The sequence below is a fragment of the Strongylocentrotus purpuratus genome, unplaced genomic scaffold, assembly GCF_000002235.5.
Source record: "Strongylocentrotus purpuratus isolate Spur 01 unplaced genomic scaffold, Spur_5.0 spur5_scaffold_20, whole genome shotgun sequence".
Taxonomy (NCBI): Eukaryota; Metazoa; Echinodermata; class Echinoidea; order Camarodonta; family Strongylocentrotidae; genus Strongylocentrotus; species Strongylocentrotus purpuratus.
Window position 1 is genome coordinate 11,163,006 of NW_022145606.1, and position 19,490 is coordinate 11,182,495.

Here is a 19,490-nt window from a genome sequence, read left to right on the forward strand (position 1 = left end):
GGAATCTCGTTGTTCAGTGTTGTTAAACTATTAGTGGAATCTCGTTGTTCAGTGTTGTTAAACTGTAGTTGAATCTCGTTGTTCAGTGTTGTTAAACTATTAGTGGAATCTCGTTGTTCAGTGTTGTTAAACTGTAGTGGAATCTCGTTGTTCAGTGTTGTTAAACTGTAGTGGAATCTCGTTGCACAGTGTTGTTAAACTGCAGTGGAGTCCCGTTGTTGAGTGTTGTTCAACTGTAGTGGGATCTCGTTGTTCAGTGTTGTTAAACAGTAGTGGAATCTCGTTGTTCAGTGTTGTTAAACTATTAGTGGAATCTCGTTGTTCAGTGTTGTTAAACTGTAGTGGAATCTCGTTATTCAGTGTTGTTAAACTGTAGTGGAATCTCGTTGTTCAGTGTTGATAAACTGTAGTGGAATCTCGTTGTTCAGTGTTGTTAAACTGTAGTGGAATCTCGTTGTTTACTTTTGTTAAACTGTAGTGGAATCTCGTTATTCAGTGTTGTTAAACTCTAGTGGAATCTCGTTGTTCAGTGTTGATAAACTGTAGTGGAATCTCGTTGTTCAGTGTTGTTAAACTGTAGTGGAATCTCGTTGCACAGTGTTGTTAGACTGCAGTGGAGTCCCGTTGTTGAGTGTTGTTAAACTGTAGTGGAATCTCGTTGTTCAGTGTTGTTAAACAGTAGTGGAATCTCGTTGTTCAGTGTTGTTAAACTATTAGTGGAATCTCGTTGTTCAGTGTTGTTAAACTGTAGTGGAATCTCGTTATTCAGTGTTGTTAAACTGTAGTGGAATCTCGTTGTTCAGTGTTGATAAACTGTAGTGGAATCTCGTTGTTCAGTGTTGTTAAACTGTAGTGGAATCTCGTTGTTTACTTTTGTTAAACTGTAGTGGAATCTCGTTATTCAGTGTTGTTAAACTCTAGTGGAATCTCGTTGTTCAGTGTTGATAAACTGTAGTGGAATCTCGTTGTTCAGTGTTGTTAAACTGTAGTGGAATCTCGTTGCACAGTGTTGTTAGACTGCAGTGGAGTCCCGTTGTTGAGTGTTGTTAAACTGTAGTGGAATCTCGTTGTTCAGTGTTGTTAAACAGTAGTGGAATCTCGTTGTTCAGTGTTGTTAAACTATTAGTGGAATCTCGTTGTTCAGTGTTGTTAAACTGTAGGGGAATCTCGTTGTTCAGTGTTGTTAAACTGTAGTGGAATCTCGTTGTTCAGTGTTGATAAACTGTAGTGGAATCTCGTTGTTCAGTGTTGTTAAACTGTAGTGGAATCTCGTTGCACAGTGTTGTTAAACTGCAATGGAATTCAATGCAGTTATTTCATGAGTTCTCTGTTCTACATTGTCAGTCTTACACCCACCATGGTTGCTATAGCTACCCGGCACCATCTCATTTTCATACAGCTAGGGATGTAAGGAGGGAAGAGTTGGGTCATTCCATCCTGGGCCCTGTTTCATGAAACTTGTTATCAATAACAAGTTACAATGAATGTTATAAACTACTGATGTCCTTGCATCATTGGCTAAGAGCAAAGTTGTCTCATCATATTTTTTTGTTTACATATGTAATTAATAAGAAGTTTCATGGAACCGAGCCTGGGTTAGGTTGCCTGAAATATCATAATGTATTTTGACAACAATAACCGGCCTGATCCATAACTGGTGAACTGCATTTATTTTTAATTTCACAGTGTGTAAATTGCATGCACGCAACATAGGTCTTACAAGTAGTCTCTGAGCTCTGTGCTATTTATAAGATACAGAAATGGGCAGCATATCGCACTTGTGTCACCATAAAAAATAATGTGCCAGTGTTTAAATGGCAGTCCAAATGGTAATTGGTGTAATCTGTAATAGAATGTATAGTAACTGTACAGGTACATGTAATGTCACTTGATTTGAGAGTAGCTATACTGATTGAGCAAGAAGTGCTCATGAATACCTCGTTTCTTTTTAGGAGAAATATAATTTCCCTTTCAAATTATGTTTTTTAGTTCAGGTAAAGCAATGGTGCCTCTTCAAATTCAAGAGCAATACTCTACTTTCTCAAGTGGAAATAAAAGTGCTTGAATTACTACATGTTTAAGGTGAAATCTTAAGTGGAATTGCTAAAATTTGCTATTTATGAAAAGGAGTGTACATGTATTTTGTGGTTCATTAATGTTAATCTCAAAGTGAAATCACGTTTTTGTTCAGTGTTGTTAAACTGCAGTGGAATCTCGTTGTTTTATGTTGTTAAACTCTTAGTGGAATAATTACAATAATTTACTTTTTACAAAAGTAGGACAACGTCTACAAAGGAGTTAATAGGGACTTTTAAATTCGCACAAAGACAATGGGGGATTGCTACGGTCAACGTCCTTTTAATGCACTGCCTTGAATGGACGTCACATGTATCAGTCCGCGCAAATCTAAAAGTCCCTATTGAAAGAGAGTTCATGTGTAATGCCATGGTCACAAAACCCAAAAGTAGCCTGCTCGGCGGCCGAGCGGCGAGTTTTTAACCAATTTTGCCCGGCGGCTGCCCGGCCACCGAGCGGCGGCCGCCCAGGCACCGCTCGTTTTTAGGGCATCGCTCGGTCGCCGCTGAAGTTTTAGCGCGGAGTTAAAATTTGGCCGGCGCCTGCTCAATTTTTACTCGCCGCCCAAAATACGCTCGGTGCCTGGGCGGTCGCCGCCCGGGCACCGACCTAATTGCTGGGCGATGCCTAACTTCCAGCAGCGACCGAGCAGGCTACTGATCGGTCGGTCGCTGCTCAGATTTGTGACCATAGCTTTAAGGATTGGAGATGGATAATTTAGGCATGAGTGTTGTGTTATTGACATTGACATAACAATAGTCATGTATAGCTATTGTGGCGCTAGAAAGTAGAAAGAACTTCCAGGGAGTGGGGGGGGGGGGTGGTCAGTCATCCATGCTCCTATTTTGATGAGCGACATATTAAAGGCTGTCTGTACAAGTTTGGCCATGAGGGAATAGACCACACAGCGTGGTCAGTGGTCACTGACGGGTGGCTGTCACATCAACACAGCTCTCAATTAACATAAGAAAATGATGATCATGGGGGACAATGGTCACCGATTAGGCATTGCTTTCTATATAGAGGGAGCAAGTAGCCTCAAGTAATACAGTGGGGCTTTTAACTATCTAAGAAATTATCAGTTATCATACCAACAGCAATTTTACCTGTTTTTTCAATTATTCAAGGCTTAAATATTGTTTTATTTTTAAATGACTTGCATTATATATTCGACCTGTTATATGGTTAAAAGAAGTTCTTGATTAAAGTACTATTTCTTACTAGGTCAGGCAGATCTTTGGTAAGCCAGCTATTGTTTCAGTTTAATGATGGCCTATGAGTTAGCTGGTACATGTGTACATCAATATATTTCGTTAAATCCTTTGTTACATTTGCTTATAAAAGGCAATCTTTCTGTCATTTCTTGGTTTTATTGATGTGTGTGCTACAAATAACATTTGCATCAAGGCATTAAAATGAAAACTGTCATGGTCGCGAAATGAGGTAGCAGATTAATAAAATGACTTCCTATATCAGGTTCGTTTTCAATCAATTTGTTTTGATGTCATTTTTATTGAAAAGACCCGATAATGATGATGAGAAGATGAAGATACTGATGACGATGATGACGACGATAGACGATGATGATGATAAATGATAATGTTGATTATTATATTTATGTTTGTATGTTGATGATGATCGATAATGATGATGGCGATGTTGATGTATTGTTCATGATGATGATGGTGATACTGACGACGCTGATGATGGTTGCGTTATTTACGATAAGTTTGATTACAAAAATAAAAATTGAGATGATAATGAAATACATATAGGCCTATATAGAGAGAGATACATATAGGCCTATATATAGAGAGAGAGAAAGAGAGAAGTTAAGGCTACAATCGCCATATGTACTGCAAATGTAGTTGTTTTCCTTTATATGTTGAACTATACATGTCAATGTCACGCGATCGTAGTGTACAGGTCATATCATATTCTTATAAGTAGGCCCATAGCTACCACTGAACTCTACACTACGTAGTGGAGGGTTCAGTGATAGCTGCTTGAGAGGGATGGTTTTGTCACCGAAAGTTGCTCCTGATTGGTCAGAAGTTTCATGAAGCTTCAAAATAGTTCCCTCTCATAGAGATTGTACGCACCGTTAAATTTCAATTATTCAATTTCCCGAAAGCAGGAGTGTTTTAGGGGCTAATTTTCGAGTGCTTATAACGAATCTACAGGGGCATCAAAATGTATCAACATTTTAATAAACTACTACCCACCCAATTTTCTAAATTTCCCAAAACTTTGCGTTACCTTTAAGAGCAAAATGGCAAATATAATAAGAATTATAATGAAAGACACCGTTATTGAATTAGTAGGCTCTAAATAAAAGATGGAATGTATCACATGTTTTCTTTGACTTAACAACAGCAGAGAGCGATGAGCATCCAAGTGGCGTGCATGGGTGCTGCGTGTGTGTGTGGGTGTAGCTGTGTGAGGTGCGTGTGCGTGTATTTTGGTGTGTGTGTGTGTTTGTGTGTGTATAAATTGTAACTGGAAGGTAAAAACGACATTCAATTAATCCTAGCAGAAATGTATTCTTACACAGCGCCATCTACTGTTGCGTTAATTTACAATTATAAACGGAAAATTGACGATGGTTTTGAGGGTAAGAATACATTTGTTCTTCATCTGGATGTTATTCATTCTTTCATTCATGTACTCATTCATCCATTCATTCATTTACTCACTTATTGCTTTGTATGCTTGTGTCTCTGTCACTTTCCCCAGAAGGCTTTTGACGTACAGAAAGCTGAATCAGTTTAATCATTTCTCAAAACTTTTGCAACTGTCTAAAAAATGAAGAAACTAAGAAATTTCTTGCAATTTTCATAGGGCTTCAGGAACTAGTTTCTCCCAGACTAGTTTAAACATCTCGTATATCGATTCCACGAGTCATCTTCCTATCTAAATTCAAAAAAAAAATTATGAGAATTGAAATCAGAATTGAAATATGTATGCTGATTGAGAAAGAGATGAAAATTAAGCATAATTTCGACGGCATAATGGAAGGCGCTCGGTTTTTTCGAAGGTTCGTTTTTCCGAAGTTTCATAATTTCTAAACACATATTTCCGCATAGGGAGTTCATAAATATGATTAGAAAAATGATATAGGGTTCATAACTCCGAGGATTTCTTGCGTTTTCCCGGATGTTCGTTTATCTGAACATTAATTTGTACACGGAGTTCAGGAAGTGAAACAGGTATTTTCATTATTTTTAAGGTCCGTGATTCCGAAATTGTAATAGGGCTCCAAAATCCGAATGTGAAAAAGGAGATTCCTTATTCCGAATTGTGAGATAAGGCTCTGTATGTTCTTTTTGGAATCATGAATCCTTTTTTAATTTTGTTTGAGTAATTGACCCTATTTCGTATTCCGAATTATGAACCCCATTTAATTTTTCGGAAGAAATACACGGAATAACGATTCTTCGACATTATGAAGATTCGGAAAAACAACATGCAACCATTCGATACTTTATTGGTATTGTTGCAAACCGGTCAAAGACACTATATTATGTAGCGTAGATTAATTTTGTATTGATATAAAAACTGAAATCATTACTTTAATCGAATGCAAGAGGGCGTCCGTGTATTTACCGCGCACTGCAATCATTTAAAATTTCGGGACCATTGTGGCCGATGTAACAAAGATGTTACGTTTCACTTGAGACTTTGGAGTGCTCCACAAATGGATGAAAACTATGGCCCGTGTGTGAGAGTCTCATATATTACGTAGCATAGATTTATATCGATATCAAAATTGAAATCATTACTTTGATCGAGTATATTGCAAGAGGGCGTCCGTGTATTTACCGCGCGCTACAATGTAACAAAGATGAGATGTTTCACTTGAGACTTTGGAGTTCTCCGCAAATGGATGCAAACTGTGGCCTGTGTGTGAGAGACTCAATGGGAGCAACCAACCAATTGGATTTATAATCAGGAGTAGCAGTTATTCTCGACTTATCAAAGGTGAGCACTTCATATTATTAATATAAATCTTATAAATCACATTATTAACATCACTATAAAGTTGTTTTAAACAAGAACCGTTCTTTTAGAACACATACATGAATCACACTAAAAAGACTTTAAAAAACTTAGGTTTATAGCCGTTTGGTCTTTAACTAGTTCGTCTGCTACCCGATTGATTTATTTCCATATGGTCTACACCCAGCCAGTCTACTGTCCAATTGGTCCAATAGTCATTTCATATACTTATCATTTGGTCTAATGATCATTTAAGCTTATAGTCGTTTTCTCTAAGTTCTCGTCTGGTTACATTTCCGATCCACGATTTCTCATATTCTACACAAATGTATTTAGTTCAGTTATTACAAATTGGACGTCACGGCTTTTGACTACGATTGGTGCAACCAGAAAATGTGATAACTTTAAGTGGTTTCAAACCACAAGCATAACATTATTTTCATATTGTAGTTTAGTGTTTTTTCAAAAGATGATGAACGTATCTACTTGAAGTTACTCTTAGTATTACTTTTCGTACTATAGTAGTAGTGGTAGTAGTATAATTAGTAGCAGCAGTAGTAATAGTAGTAGTGGTAAAGGTAGTAGAATGATGATGAGGAGGATGTTCTATGATATTATTGTATTCATTATCGTTAATATACTTTTTTTAACCTTAATTTTATTATTATTATTATTATGACTACTACTAGTAGTAATAGTAGTAGTAGAAGTGATAGTAGTAGCTGTTGTAGTAGTGGTACAGTGTATCGTTATCATTATCGATATCACTATCAGTATTTTTTATCATCAACACATCTACGATATTATCATTATAATTTTTTTCTTAATTATTATTATTATTATCACCATCATCTTGGTCTTTAAAATCATCAACCTAAAATAATAGAATTAAAACAAAATGGGGAATTGTGATATATCTGGTGTCCTATTAATCATAAATGTATACTTCCTTGTTGTAGGCATACGACATTTTATGTTATGTTTAGCTTTACTAAACTATAACACCTTGAGAAAATAATGTTATATTTTGGTTTGAAACCACTTAAAATTATCATATCACGTTTTCACAAGGCGTTTCCTACTTTCATTAAGTAGAATCGATTTTCCACTTTAGGCAAGAGATTCGTATTGCGCTAATAATACGTTTTGAATTAGAGGTCCTTGTAAAAAGTAAATTTCAATGGTTTTGTTAATAATTCAAGTTATCATATCATGTTTACAAAGGGCATTTTCTACTTACACGAGGTAAAGTCTGGTTTCACATTAAGCAAGAGATTCGTACTGTGCTAAAAAATACGTGTTGAATTAGATGTCCTTGTCAAAAGTAAATGTTAATGGTTTTGTTAATGATTAAATTATCATATCATGTTTTCAAAAGACCGTTTATATTTTATAAGGTAGAGTTTGGCTTCGCATTAGGCAAGAATGGCATTGACTACTACTAATACTACTACTACTACTACTACTACTACTACCACTACAACTACGAGTAGTCGAGTACCGTCGCTACTTTTACTACCACCACTACTACTACTACTCCTACTACTACTACTACTACTACTACTACTACTCCTACTACCATACTACTACTACTACTACTACTACTACTACTATACTACCAATCTTACGACTATTACTACTATTACTACTACTACCACCACTACTACTACCACTGATACTGCTGCTGCATAATGATTTTATTTCATAGCGGTAGGCAACACTATCTTATTTATTATTCAGCGTGGAAAGAAACTTACTTTTCTTCCCTGCTGACGGACAGGGTCGTAGCCAGAGCAAGGAGTTATACATTTACAAATGTACAACAGCCTTGCCAGAGGGGGCACGAATGAGCACGTATTCCCGAAATTTAGGAAAATGAGAGAGAGAGAGAGAGAGAGACAGGCGAGGGAAATATGACAGCAATAACCCTTTGAGAGGAAGAAAGAGAGAGAGAGAGAGAGAGAGAGAGAGAGGAAAGAGAGAGAGAGAGAGAGAGAGAGAGAGAGAGAAAATAATTACCCTCTCCCGACCGACCTAATTAGTGCCATTTTTAAAACGCATTTCATTCACCCATTCACCACTTCATCACCTTACCTCGCTACGTCATTGTTCAATGGTATATATAAAGCCGAGTTCAACTTCTTGAATGATTGTCAATCACTTTGGTGATTAATATCTGTAGTTATGTTAGGTTTTTCTCCTGTTATTGTTAAGCAATAGGTTTTCATTTAAAGAGAGAGAGGGACGGGTTTGTGAAAAAAGACGTACTTCTCTGCCTCTCTCTCTCTCTCTCTCTCTCTCTTTCTCTCCCTTCCTTATTCCCGGCCCCTTTCTTTCTCTCTCTCCCTCTCTCTCTCTCTGCCCCCTCTTTCTCTCTCTCTCTCTCTCTCTCTCTCTCTCTCTCCCTATGTCAATCTCTCTCCCCACCCCTCTCTCTCTCTTTCTTCCCCCTCTTTCTCTCTCCCTATTATATTCTTCTGTGTGTCCTCTCTCTGCCTCTCTCTCTCTTTCTCTCCTTTCCTTACTCCCCCACCCCTCTATCTCTCTCTCTGCCCCCTCTTTCTCTCTCTCTCTCTCTCTATGCCAATCTCTCCCCACCCCCCCTCTCTCTCTCTTTCTTTCCCCTCTATCTCTCTCCCTATTATTTTCTTATGTGTGTCCTCTCTCTGTCCCTCTCTCTCTCTCTCTCTCTTTCTCTCTCTTTCTCTCCCCTCTCCCATCCCTTATCTCACCTCTCGCTCTCATTATGTCTCTCGTATTTGCTTAAAGATAAACTCCAGTACTGGTAAAAAAAGAAAAAAAAATAATTCTCACAGAATCAAACCAAAAATTACACTGAATGTTCAAGATTACAAATAAATGACATGTGCCAAACAATTTTGGAAGAAAATGTATACTGGCTAAGTAATGAGCATAGAAATACAAGGAAATCAACGTAGTACTAGCCCCGACACCATGTGTGTTGTCCCATATACAGCTTTCTATGTGAGTGCTTGTTACTTTACCAAGACTCGGTCAAATTTAGTATGATTTTGATGACTCCAGAACCTTGCAGTGCACACCAATACTTACATGCTACATGATCAACTGTTTCTGACCCTTTCCACACCTTTTCTTTCACAATGCAATCGCATTACCAGTACTAAAGTTTATCTTTAACTATAAGGATCTTTTGATGGCCAATGATCGCCCAAAATCCGTTATCAATCTCTTTAACATTAGTGTTTTCTCATGCTGGAATAAACATAAAGCTTTCAATTTAAGGAAGAGAGTTAGGTTTGGGAAGAAAACGACATACTAAACATTTCACTCTTTCTCCCCCGCTCCCCTTCTCTCCCCCCCCCCCTTCTCTCTCTCTCTCTCTCTCTTAAACCTACTCTCTTTTCCTTTCTATCTTTCTTCTTCTTTCTCCCTCCCCTTCTATGCTATTTCCCTCTTTCTCTCATTTTTCTCAACTTTAGGACATCTAATAACTTTAAGTCAGAGTTAAATCTCATTTTAAGGGCTGATACAAATAAAAATTATCTAGGTTCATTGCCTAATCGACACGAACGTGTGAAGGGGATAGTAAAATCATATCACGACTCTACGACTCTACACCTTTCTTTTCTCGTCTTGGACTAGATCAAAATGTCGCAAATAGGGTAATAAAAAATATTTTTTTAAAACCTATGACCTAATTCGTGTTTCGCTTTGGCTGGCAGTGTATTTGTGTATCTATCTATCAAGGTATTTTCTCCAGGTTCGGAGGTTGATTTCAAATATCTCTTTTCTCGTCCATTCTAGTACACTCTTGCAGTGTGGTTCCACTCTATATCTAAACGTTCCCCTCCCATTATGTTCTTGGTCTCTCTCTCGGTGTAGAACCTTCTACTTTTCCTTCCAACAAATCTTTCTCATTCACAGACAATGGTAACAATAAGGAACGTTCGTCAAACTTCGTGTTTTTTGTTATCACAAGAAATGGTATATTGTGTTTTTCATATAGATGCTTATCACAATAAACACGTGTCGAATAACGAGTCGTGAGGGTCATGAATTCACGAGTTGGAGGGTCATTGCTTCAAATTCAAGGTCGACTTGAGAAAGCCTTAAAGGGCCCATGACATCAAAATACAATTAGTAACGTATGTCTTTTGCTGTTGTGTTTATGATGGTGGATCCAGACACTATGAATATGACTGACAAAGAAAGCGGACAAAATATACAGTTCGTCAGGTAGACAAAGGAACATCCCTTTACTGCTATTATGTAAAAATGTGTAGAACAGGTGAATATGCATGTGACACATTTTTACATAATAGCAGTGAAGGAATGTTCCTTTGTCTACATGAGGAACTGTATAGTTTGTCCGCTTTCTTTGTCAGTCATATTCACAGTGAGAGGGATCTCCCCTAATATGCATAGTTTTAAGACACTCATTACGTCTACTAAAGATTTAAAGTGTAGAATAGCAACACAAAATAATAATTGATCTCCACTTTACAAAGTGGAGGATAGACTTTAAATGATGTTCTTATGATGTATATGAAAATAAAGGAAAACATTTTTTTCAAGTTTTTCAAGTTTATTTATTTCACGTTATCAAAGATACCATAATTAAACATAATGAACAATGGTAGTTAGTATAACTAAACATACAATATAGAAAACATAATGTACATGATAATAGTTATAACAGAGAATACAATCATATACATCAATCAATAAAGTCGGGGATCTACTAAAAAGCAAAGCTTGTATGATGTAGGTCCCGGTTTATAGGTTTATATATAAATTAGGGCATTTTCATTGGGTTTGCTTATATATTTATTTTTTCCGTTGTTACTTGCCTTAGTTATTTAAAGTCTTGTTCATTGTGATAGTTCTTAGATTTTGATTCATAAAAACTAAACATTTAATTTTAAAAACCGTTAGGAATCACCTCCTTACTTTTAAGACGAATCCTCTCCAAAGTATTCTCTGAAACGGAAAGAGTGAATCTTCAATCTTTTTTCACCCCCCCCCCCCTCCCCCGGGAGTCACGTCAGTTATCAATTGAGTTGTTTTACTCCATTTTTTCTCAGTTGTTTACTCCATTTTTATTTCCTTTTCACTCCTCGTTCACTCCAATTTCACTCCATTCTCACTCTAGTTTCATTCCATTTTACTCCATTTTCACTTCGTTTTCACTGTCTATGGGTGTCGAGTCAGGAATCACTCCTATTTTTGTTTAAAGACAGTAGTTTGGTTTTTCCTGGGAGGTTCTTTCCACTATTTCAGCTTTGATATTCCACTCCTGTCCATGCAGACAGTATAGGTGAATTGCCTATGAAACGACCGGTTCGTTTACAACCCAATTAGTCCTTTAATGATAATTTATTTAGATGATTAAATGATTATTAGACCATTGCAATATTAGACAAAATGGGCGTTAGATAAACAGGTAAGTAGACCGATTGGAAAGTAGACTAATGAGCAATAGACCAAATGGGTAGTACACTTATAGGAGATAAGACCAAATGGAAATTGGACCAAAGGACTATCGGCCTAAATGGTCAATATACCAAATGATAAGTAGATGGAATAATCATTAGTCCAAGTGTATACTATATGGGAATAGACGAATTGGGTAGTAAACGAGCTGGTTGTAGACAACAAATATAATGAAGCATATATATTTCAGAAAAAACACATCGCATTTCCATAATATTAAATTATTATTAGACCATTTCAATATTAAACAAAATGGGCGTTAGACAAACAGGTAAGTAGACCGACTGGAAAGTAGACTAATGAGCAATAGATCAAATGGGTAGTACACTGATTGGAGATAAGATCAAATGGAAATTAGACCAAAGGACTATCGGCCTAAATGGTGATATACCAAATGATTAGTAGATGGAATGATTATTATACCAAATGGAACGCAGATGGGCTAGGTGTATACCATATGGGAATAGACGAACAGGGAAGTAAACGATTTGGTTGTAGTACAAGAAATCTAATGAAGTATAATATATTCGATATCCTTTGATAAATGTTAGATTAACATAAGCATACACATTTCCGCTCCGATAGTGATACTAATAAAAAAAATGTCCTCGGATGATATGAGATGTCTGTTTGCATCATTAATATCACTATTTCCGAAGTGATAATTAAGCCCGTTTACAATGCAGAAAACCTCATTCGAAAAACAAAACATCCCATTTCCATAATTTCATTAAACGAATTCATTATCACTAGCTGTCTGTGGTTTCGTTGACGATCAGCTATGCATGAAGTCATTCGTCTTCTATGTTGTTAGGGCAGGCAGCCAGTGGAACGTATTCGTTTAATAAATGCGGAAATGCAAGCACTACTTTAAACAAACAGAACTTTGTTATTTCTGGCTCTTTTTTCCTGATTGAAGTGTCATATGAAAGGGCAACACATGAACTTTCTAGAAAAGTGATTTGTCTTCAGAAATTCAAATACCGGTCGCCGAATGACTTTTTAGTACCCTTTCTTCATATTGTGTTTAATCACTCATGGGTGAAATATGCATCATATGAGTTGCATTCAATTATAGTTGATATTCTAAGACAATCCTAAATATTGAGATAATTACATCAACAGAAAGCTTTTAACCCCCGGAATAACACTAAATGGTGTCCAACTGACAAAACAAGTTTAGAATGGTGAATTTATGCGAGTAAACTCTACCAAACTATCTAAGTTTGAAACCCGGAAGTGCATGTAGAGTCGGGCCTCTATCCGTGACGTCACGAACGGGACTCATGGGCTCAGTGAGAGTGAATGGCAGTGATATCCCTACGTAAATGATATCCTGTCAGAGCTTAGATTTGTTGTTGTTAATGAGTATATTTGATGGATTTTCTGTTTTCATTTGAATGAAGAATATCTAAGCAACATTTTCCAGTCGCTGATTTCTTTTTATATCCTCATATTCACCTATTTGGTAGAGAATTAAGACGAGTTTACTGCTTGGGAAACCAGGTTAAATCATGCACGTATGAATAGGCGGATGCATTATCTTGTCATCAGATGGGGTACAGGAGAAGTTTTGTAAAACGTATAGGCCTAGAACTATGATAGTACTTATCATAGATATGTGTGACTGCTTCAAAAAAGAATACAGTACCAGTTAAACATTTTATGTTGTAAAATATCAAACATAAATGAGATCATGCAAGCTCGCTTCCTCTATAATTTTTTGACAACGTATAGTGATCGAACGATATTCATCCGCGAGTGATGCGGCTCTTGCACGAACGTTTGTGAAACGAGCAGAAGGAGGTAAGACCAGGCCGCTGCTCTAGGCGCGGCTTGCTTGTGATGGAACGTACGTGCGCTAGTTGATCGGCAATTGCAAGAGAATGAAAGCGACGTTACCAGCTAAGAAAAACAACTAACAAAGACTTGCTCCCGACTACCGGTGTCAGAATTGGTAGATCACACAATATGCACAGCATGGAAGAAGATAAAGTATCTTCAGGGCCAAGGAAGGCGAAAGACATGGGGAAAAGGAAGAAGAAACCATCGGGAGATCGATGTATGGTAATGAACTGTGTATGGGTCCACTTACCAGACAGCTACAGTGTTCACTCCGTGCCTGGGCCGATTTCAACACCAAAACAAGATTTACATGGTGAAAATATCGACTAATAGCACATCGTTGGCATGTATATCTCATAATTTTTAAAAGGGATGTTGATATTAATACTATGAAATATTAGGGGAAGGTAAAGAATTGTACATAGCATTATGATTTATTAGACTTTTCAGCCTTTGAAACAAAAATAAGCAGAAAATCGTATCTCTCTGTACATGCTTTCTATGGAACATCCGGGTACGTGAATATACCCTCTCCCGGACGTGATGTCATATATAGTAGACCAGCGCCGTGACTGATTTTCTATGCAAAGAGAGGCGGATATTTTCGACATTTCAATTAAGGATTTCGAGTAGCCAGAATTGTTTTGTGATATACTATGTAATTTAAAAACTTATCAATAACATATGCTTGCCGTAGGAACCAAATTAAGGGACATTTATTTGCTTAGAATATCAGCTTTAAAGAGGAGGATCTAAGCTTTAGAAATATGTGTCATCCATTAATAATAATTGTGATTAAGTTTTGATAAAACATCAATAGATATTGGTTTCATTTTTTTCTGGGACGCATGTATACTGTTTGAAGGCAAAGACAGGTTAAAAAGGCGATTCTTCTGCTTATAAATGTATTTAATATGAATGTATTCAGTTTTGCTTTCATTTTTTTTATTCTAGGACCTTCATGAATATGGCATTGCGAAGACAGTACTTGGTTTTGGTTCTCATGCTTAGTGCTGCTTGTTACCTGCAACTGTTACTCCTTATGCAACAGACCGACTTCAACCCGGACGAAGACATCCTCAGGTCTGTCAGGTTACCTGGGCCAGATGGGTTAAGGCAACCCAGCCCCTCGAACATCTCTGGTGACAAAGAAGAAAAGGAAGCAGAGAGTTTGAACCGAGCTGTGACTCCAAGCATCAACGCCATAGTGAAACATCTCCATTCAAGGAATAGAATCATGTTAATACAACGTAAACCAGATGGTAACTTCATGGTAAAACGTCCCAGTTCAAGGGGTAACTCTATGGTAATACAACCTAAACCAAATGGTAATTCCATGGTAAATGTCCGCGAGTCAAGGAGTAACTTTATACTAAACAATAGTAAGAACGTTATATTATTTAAGACTAAGCCACATGTTCTGGACAAGAAGCTTCGAGAACTCGATGCAAAGTCCGTTCTGCTGAAGAAAGAGATTGATCTTCAGAAGACTCGGGACGCCCAGAGGATTACCAAGACCCTATCCCACCGCTGCCATCGGAAAGTTCACCTATGGGCCAGCAGAGCCGGTGAGTTGGGATTCAGTGGAGGTCAACACCTGATACAATGCCCTAGAAGTGTCTGCGACGTGGAGCTAACCGTTGATATGGATTTCGAGACGATGCAGAACAACGAGGCACTGGTCCTCTTTCATTGGTCTCACTGGGATTGGGATAAGATGCACAATCATCGACCACCAGCACAGAAGTGGGTGTTCTATACGCTAGAGAGTCCTCGGCACACTCGGCCCATTGTCATACCACCGAAACGGTACTATAATACCTCTTATGACTACATTATGACGTACCGATACGACTCCGACTTCCGCGCGGACTATGGGCAATACAGACCAGGGAAACCCGAGATAGATCCAGAGGACGATAGGAACTGGGCGCAGAATCGGACCAAGTTGGTGGCGTGGATGGCGTCGAACTGCCAAAGGACATCTTGGCCAAGGGAAGACTTTGTTGAGAGACTCGCAAGGTAAGATTTATTTAGGAAGCTCAATTAGTGCCGTAGCTACAGGGAAACATGGGGATACAACCCATTCCATCGACACTATGAAATGAATGATAACGAGAAGGATAAGGCAAGAGATAGTGGATGGAGAGGGGATAAAGGACATTAAAGGGAGACGCATGGACCACCTCCCACAACCTCTCCCACCCAGTAGCCTTAAACATTCGCATTTGATTTCCTTTCTCCTCTCCATCCTCTGCTTTTAAAGATGAAGTTCAGTTCTGGTCATGCGATTGCATTGTGAAAGAAACGTTGTGGAATCGATCAGGAAAGGTTGATCACCTAGCATATAGTTATGTGTGTTCACTGCAATGTTCTGGAATCATCAACATGATGACAAATTCAGCCCAATTTCATTAAAACTACAACCACTGTCACAATGATCACAATCACAGAGATATATATGGGCTACACGAACATATGGCATAAAAATCCGTTCAATTTTATGATGTTACATGCCATATTTAAGAATATGAAGACATTTGAAGAGCCATGCTTTTCAGGGAATTTTTTTATCTGATGTTCTTTCACACTTGCATAATACAATGATAACGCTCACAAATTATTTGTTTACCCCTTCTCAGAACTTACCCTTCTCTTTAAGGGGGACCAACATACACTTTTAGAGAAGCCCTGTATCACTTATTGATTATAATTTGTAAACGGTTATTATTTCTTATGATTGTTCCCCTCCAGGCACGTACCCGTTGACATGTACGGCCGCTGCGGTAACCTTACCTGCAAGGCGGGAACCAAGGGTGTGACCGAACCCTGAGGCAATACAAATTCTATCTCGCCCTCGAAAACAGTGAATGCACCGACTACATCACTGAAAAGTTCTGGATCCAGGCTTTCCTGCGGGAATTGGTCCCGATCGTCTTTGGACCACCAAGGAGCGACTACGAGAAAGTGGCGCCTCCTAATTCGTTCATACACATCCAGGACTTCCGAACGACGCAGGAGCTGGCCGACTATCTGCAGAGGGTGGACAATGATGATGCCTTATATAACACGTATTTCCAATGGAAGAAATTAGGGTCTTTGAAACCGTACGGGACGGAACCGAACATTATGTGTCAGCTCGGGGATCGGTTGGAGGCCGATGAGAGGGCGTTGCAGGACGGGACGTATGTGCCATCTAAACAGAAAGACTGGAGAGTTTGGTGGAAGGAGTCATGTAAACGGAGAGGGGAAATACCCAAATAATGTTTTAACTGATACAGAAAACTTTTATTAGTTGGGGATAATGATAGAGATAATGATAGTCATAGCTGAAAGAGGCTTAAAGAGAAGGTTGAGTTCTGAGAAGAGGTAAAGAAATAATTGGTGAGCGTTATCATTGTTACACTGTTGCTCATAACGGTGGAATATTTTTTTTTTATCCCAATTTATGGAATTATTTTAAAAATAATTTAAAAATACTAGATCTAGATAATAGTATACAGTCTCAGATTTTATTGAATAATAATTTGCCAATATGTGTTTTGCGTGACTGCTAAAGCATGTATATTATACTACTATGTTTATCAACTAGGGGACCTATGCCCTTAAGTCATAAAATGACAGTAATGAGGATTAATGCCTCACAAAAGGGCTCTGATATAGCACATCGACACGGTGTTGATCCTGGGGCCTCACAGTTACGAGGCCATTGCTTTGTCACTGAACCATGACTGTACGCAGCGGGGGCTATGGTAGGGGGCAGTTTCCATAAATTAAAAAAAAAACAGAAAATGCAATAAATTTGCAATAATTTATTGCATTCTACCCCGGTCCCCAACATTAAAAAAATCCTCTGGACGGCCATGCATTATGGCTCAAGGCATGGGCACACAGAAGATTTTTTTATGTTGGGGACCGGGGTAGAATGCAATAAATTATTGAAAATTTATTGCATTTTCTGTTTTTTTTTTAATTTATGGAAACTGCCCCCTACCATAGCCCCCGCTGCGTACAGTCATGGTTCAGTGACAAAGCAATGGCCTCGTAACTGTGAGGCCCCAGGATCAACACCGTGTCGATGTGCTATATTAGTGCCCTTTTGTGAGGCATTAATCCTCATTACTGTCATTTATGACTTAAAGGCATAGGTCCCCTAGTTAATAAACATAGTAGCATAATATACATGCTTTAGCAGTCACGCAAAACACATATTGGCAAATTATTATTCAATAAAATCTGAGACTGTATACTATTATCTAGATCTAGTATTTTAAATTATTTTTAAAATAATTCCATAAATTGGGATAAAAAAAAATATTCCACCGTTATGAGCAACAGTGTATGATGCAAGCGTGGAAGAACTTCAGATAAAACATGTTTCCTGAAATGACTTCATATTCTAAATATTACATGTAACAGCGTAAAAATCGGGATGGATTTTTATGCCACATGTTTGTGTTGTCCAATATATATCTTTCTGTGTACAGTGCTTGTAACTTCACCAAGACTGGGTCAAATTTTGTATCATTGTGATGTTTCCAGAACCTTGCAGTACACACCAATACTTAAATGCTACATGACCAACTCTTTCTGAGCGATTCCACACCGTTTCTTTCACAATGTAATCGCATGACCAGAACTCAACTTTATCTTTAAAGCTGAAGGATATGATGTGTTTGCCTGTATGGTTGTTACGAAATTAAACATTCTTTTACGCATTATTTCAATTACATAATTGAACTCCTGCTTAGAGTGTGCTATTGTTCATCAACTTGCCTGGTAGAATTGTAAGTGCAATACATCGGTCAAAATGTTACGTCACAAAGACTTGACCTAATTTATTCAGAAATGCTGACATCAATACTCTGTTGTGTAGATTCTTCCATTGTTGCAGAAAGGGTGAGAATTCATATTTATTGTTCAACTTGCCCTGTTCGTAGAACGGATCGTTGGATAGGAATATCTTGGTAATGCTTCGGCTTAGTAGACCGCATATTCGATTCGTCTGTGCCTGAATATATTTATTAATTTATTCATAAAATGAGACTACCTGCAAAATATGTAACTCAATCATCATACGTCGATACTAACCTCGCATTTTGGTTTCTAATAAAAGTGAAAATAAAAAAATTGTTTTAAAATGATTTATGCGGGTTCCATTCCCACGCTTGTCGTTATTTGAATAATACCTTTAAGGAATTGCCTTTTGAACCACCTTCTAACGATATTTAAAGCATATTATAATTGCTGATCAATTTGTCACTGTGTGCGTGACATTGGTATTAATGCTATGTATTTAATACGTTTGATTCAGGTACATAATGGGAATAGATTACCGAATTCCGGGACTCCGTTGAATATTTCAATCCGGTGGAAAAATGATCAATTATATTGGTTAATCAATTTAAAGAGTAATTAAGACCAAGTCTTTGTGTGAGTAGACAATGGCGTGGGATTAATTCGAAACCGTTTTACTACCTGTAATGATTAATTTGCTCTGTTCTTAGTGCTTAACAAAGTGAATCATAGTTAGACTCATGAATATGAAAGTCAATTATTTCGTCAGTGGTCATAGATGAGACCCCTATTATAGGATTTTCTGGAATTTGGTTTGTTTTTTATAAGGCCATTGTTACAATTCGATTACAATACGAAATGCTAGCAAAGTTCCGCATAGCGTGGTTAAGTAAACTGCTTACTCCGTTACAGTTCCCTTTAGAGAAAATCATCAAATCTATAATTTCTTTTAAAGGTAAAGACCAGTATTGGAAACGCCCCAATTTCAAAAAATGAAATGGAAGGTCTTACTACCAATCATGTGAAAGAATATGTTTTGAATAATACATGATGATACAAAATTTGCCTGGAAACCGCCTACTAATTGATATATTTGGTAAATTAGTTTATCTATTGGTGTGTGAGAGATAAAAACGCACGTGTCGCGTACGTGTGCGTAGTCCCATATACATCTTTCTGTGTACAGTGATTGTAACTTTATGAAGACTGGGCCAAATTTCGTATCATTTTGATGATTCCAGAACCTTGCAGTACATCTATGCTAGATGATCAACCTTTTTTGATCGATTTCACAACGT

General features: G+C 37.6%; 1 protein-coding gene across 1 annotated transcript; it reads left to right on the forward strand.

Annotated features, from left to right (window-relative positions):
• Positions 1-5,959: 5,959 nt before the first annotated feature.
• Positions 5,960-16,228, forward strand: LOC115927583. The gene is made up of 3 exons (XM_030993651.1): positions 5,960-6,057; positions 14,350-15,417; positions 16,150-16,228. The coding sequence occupies exons 2-3, from the start codon at positions 14,357-14,359 to the stop codon at positions 16,226-16,228; spliced, it is 1,140 nt and encodes a 379-aa protein (XP_030849511.1). The 5' UTR covers positions 5,960-6,057; positions 14,350-14,356.
• The last annotated feature ends 3,262 nt before the right edge of the window (positions 16,229-19,490 follow it).

What these genes read in the sequence shown, in the direction of transcription:
- LOC115927583 (XM_030993651.1), top strand. Translation starts at nt 14,357, where the DNA reads ATGAATATGGCATTGCGAAGACAGTACTTGGTTTTGGTTCTCATGCTT. An exon ending in TTTGTTGAGAGACTCGCAAG is followed by an intron (nt 15,418 to 16,149) that starts GTAAGATTTATT and finishes GTTCCCCTCCAG; the next exon opens with GCACGTACCCGTTGACATGT.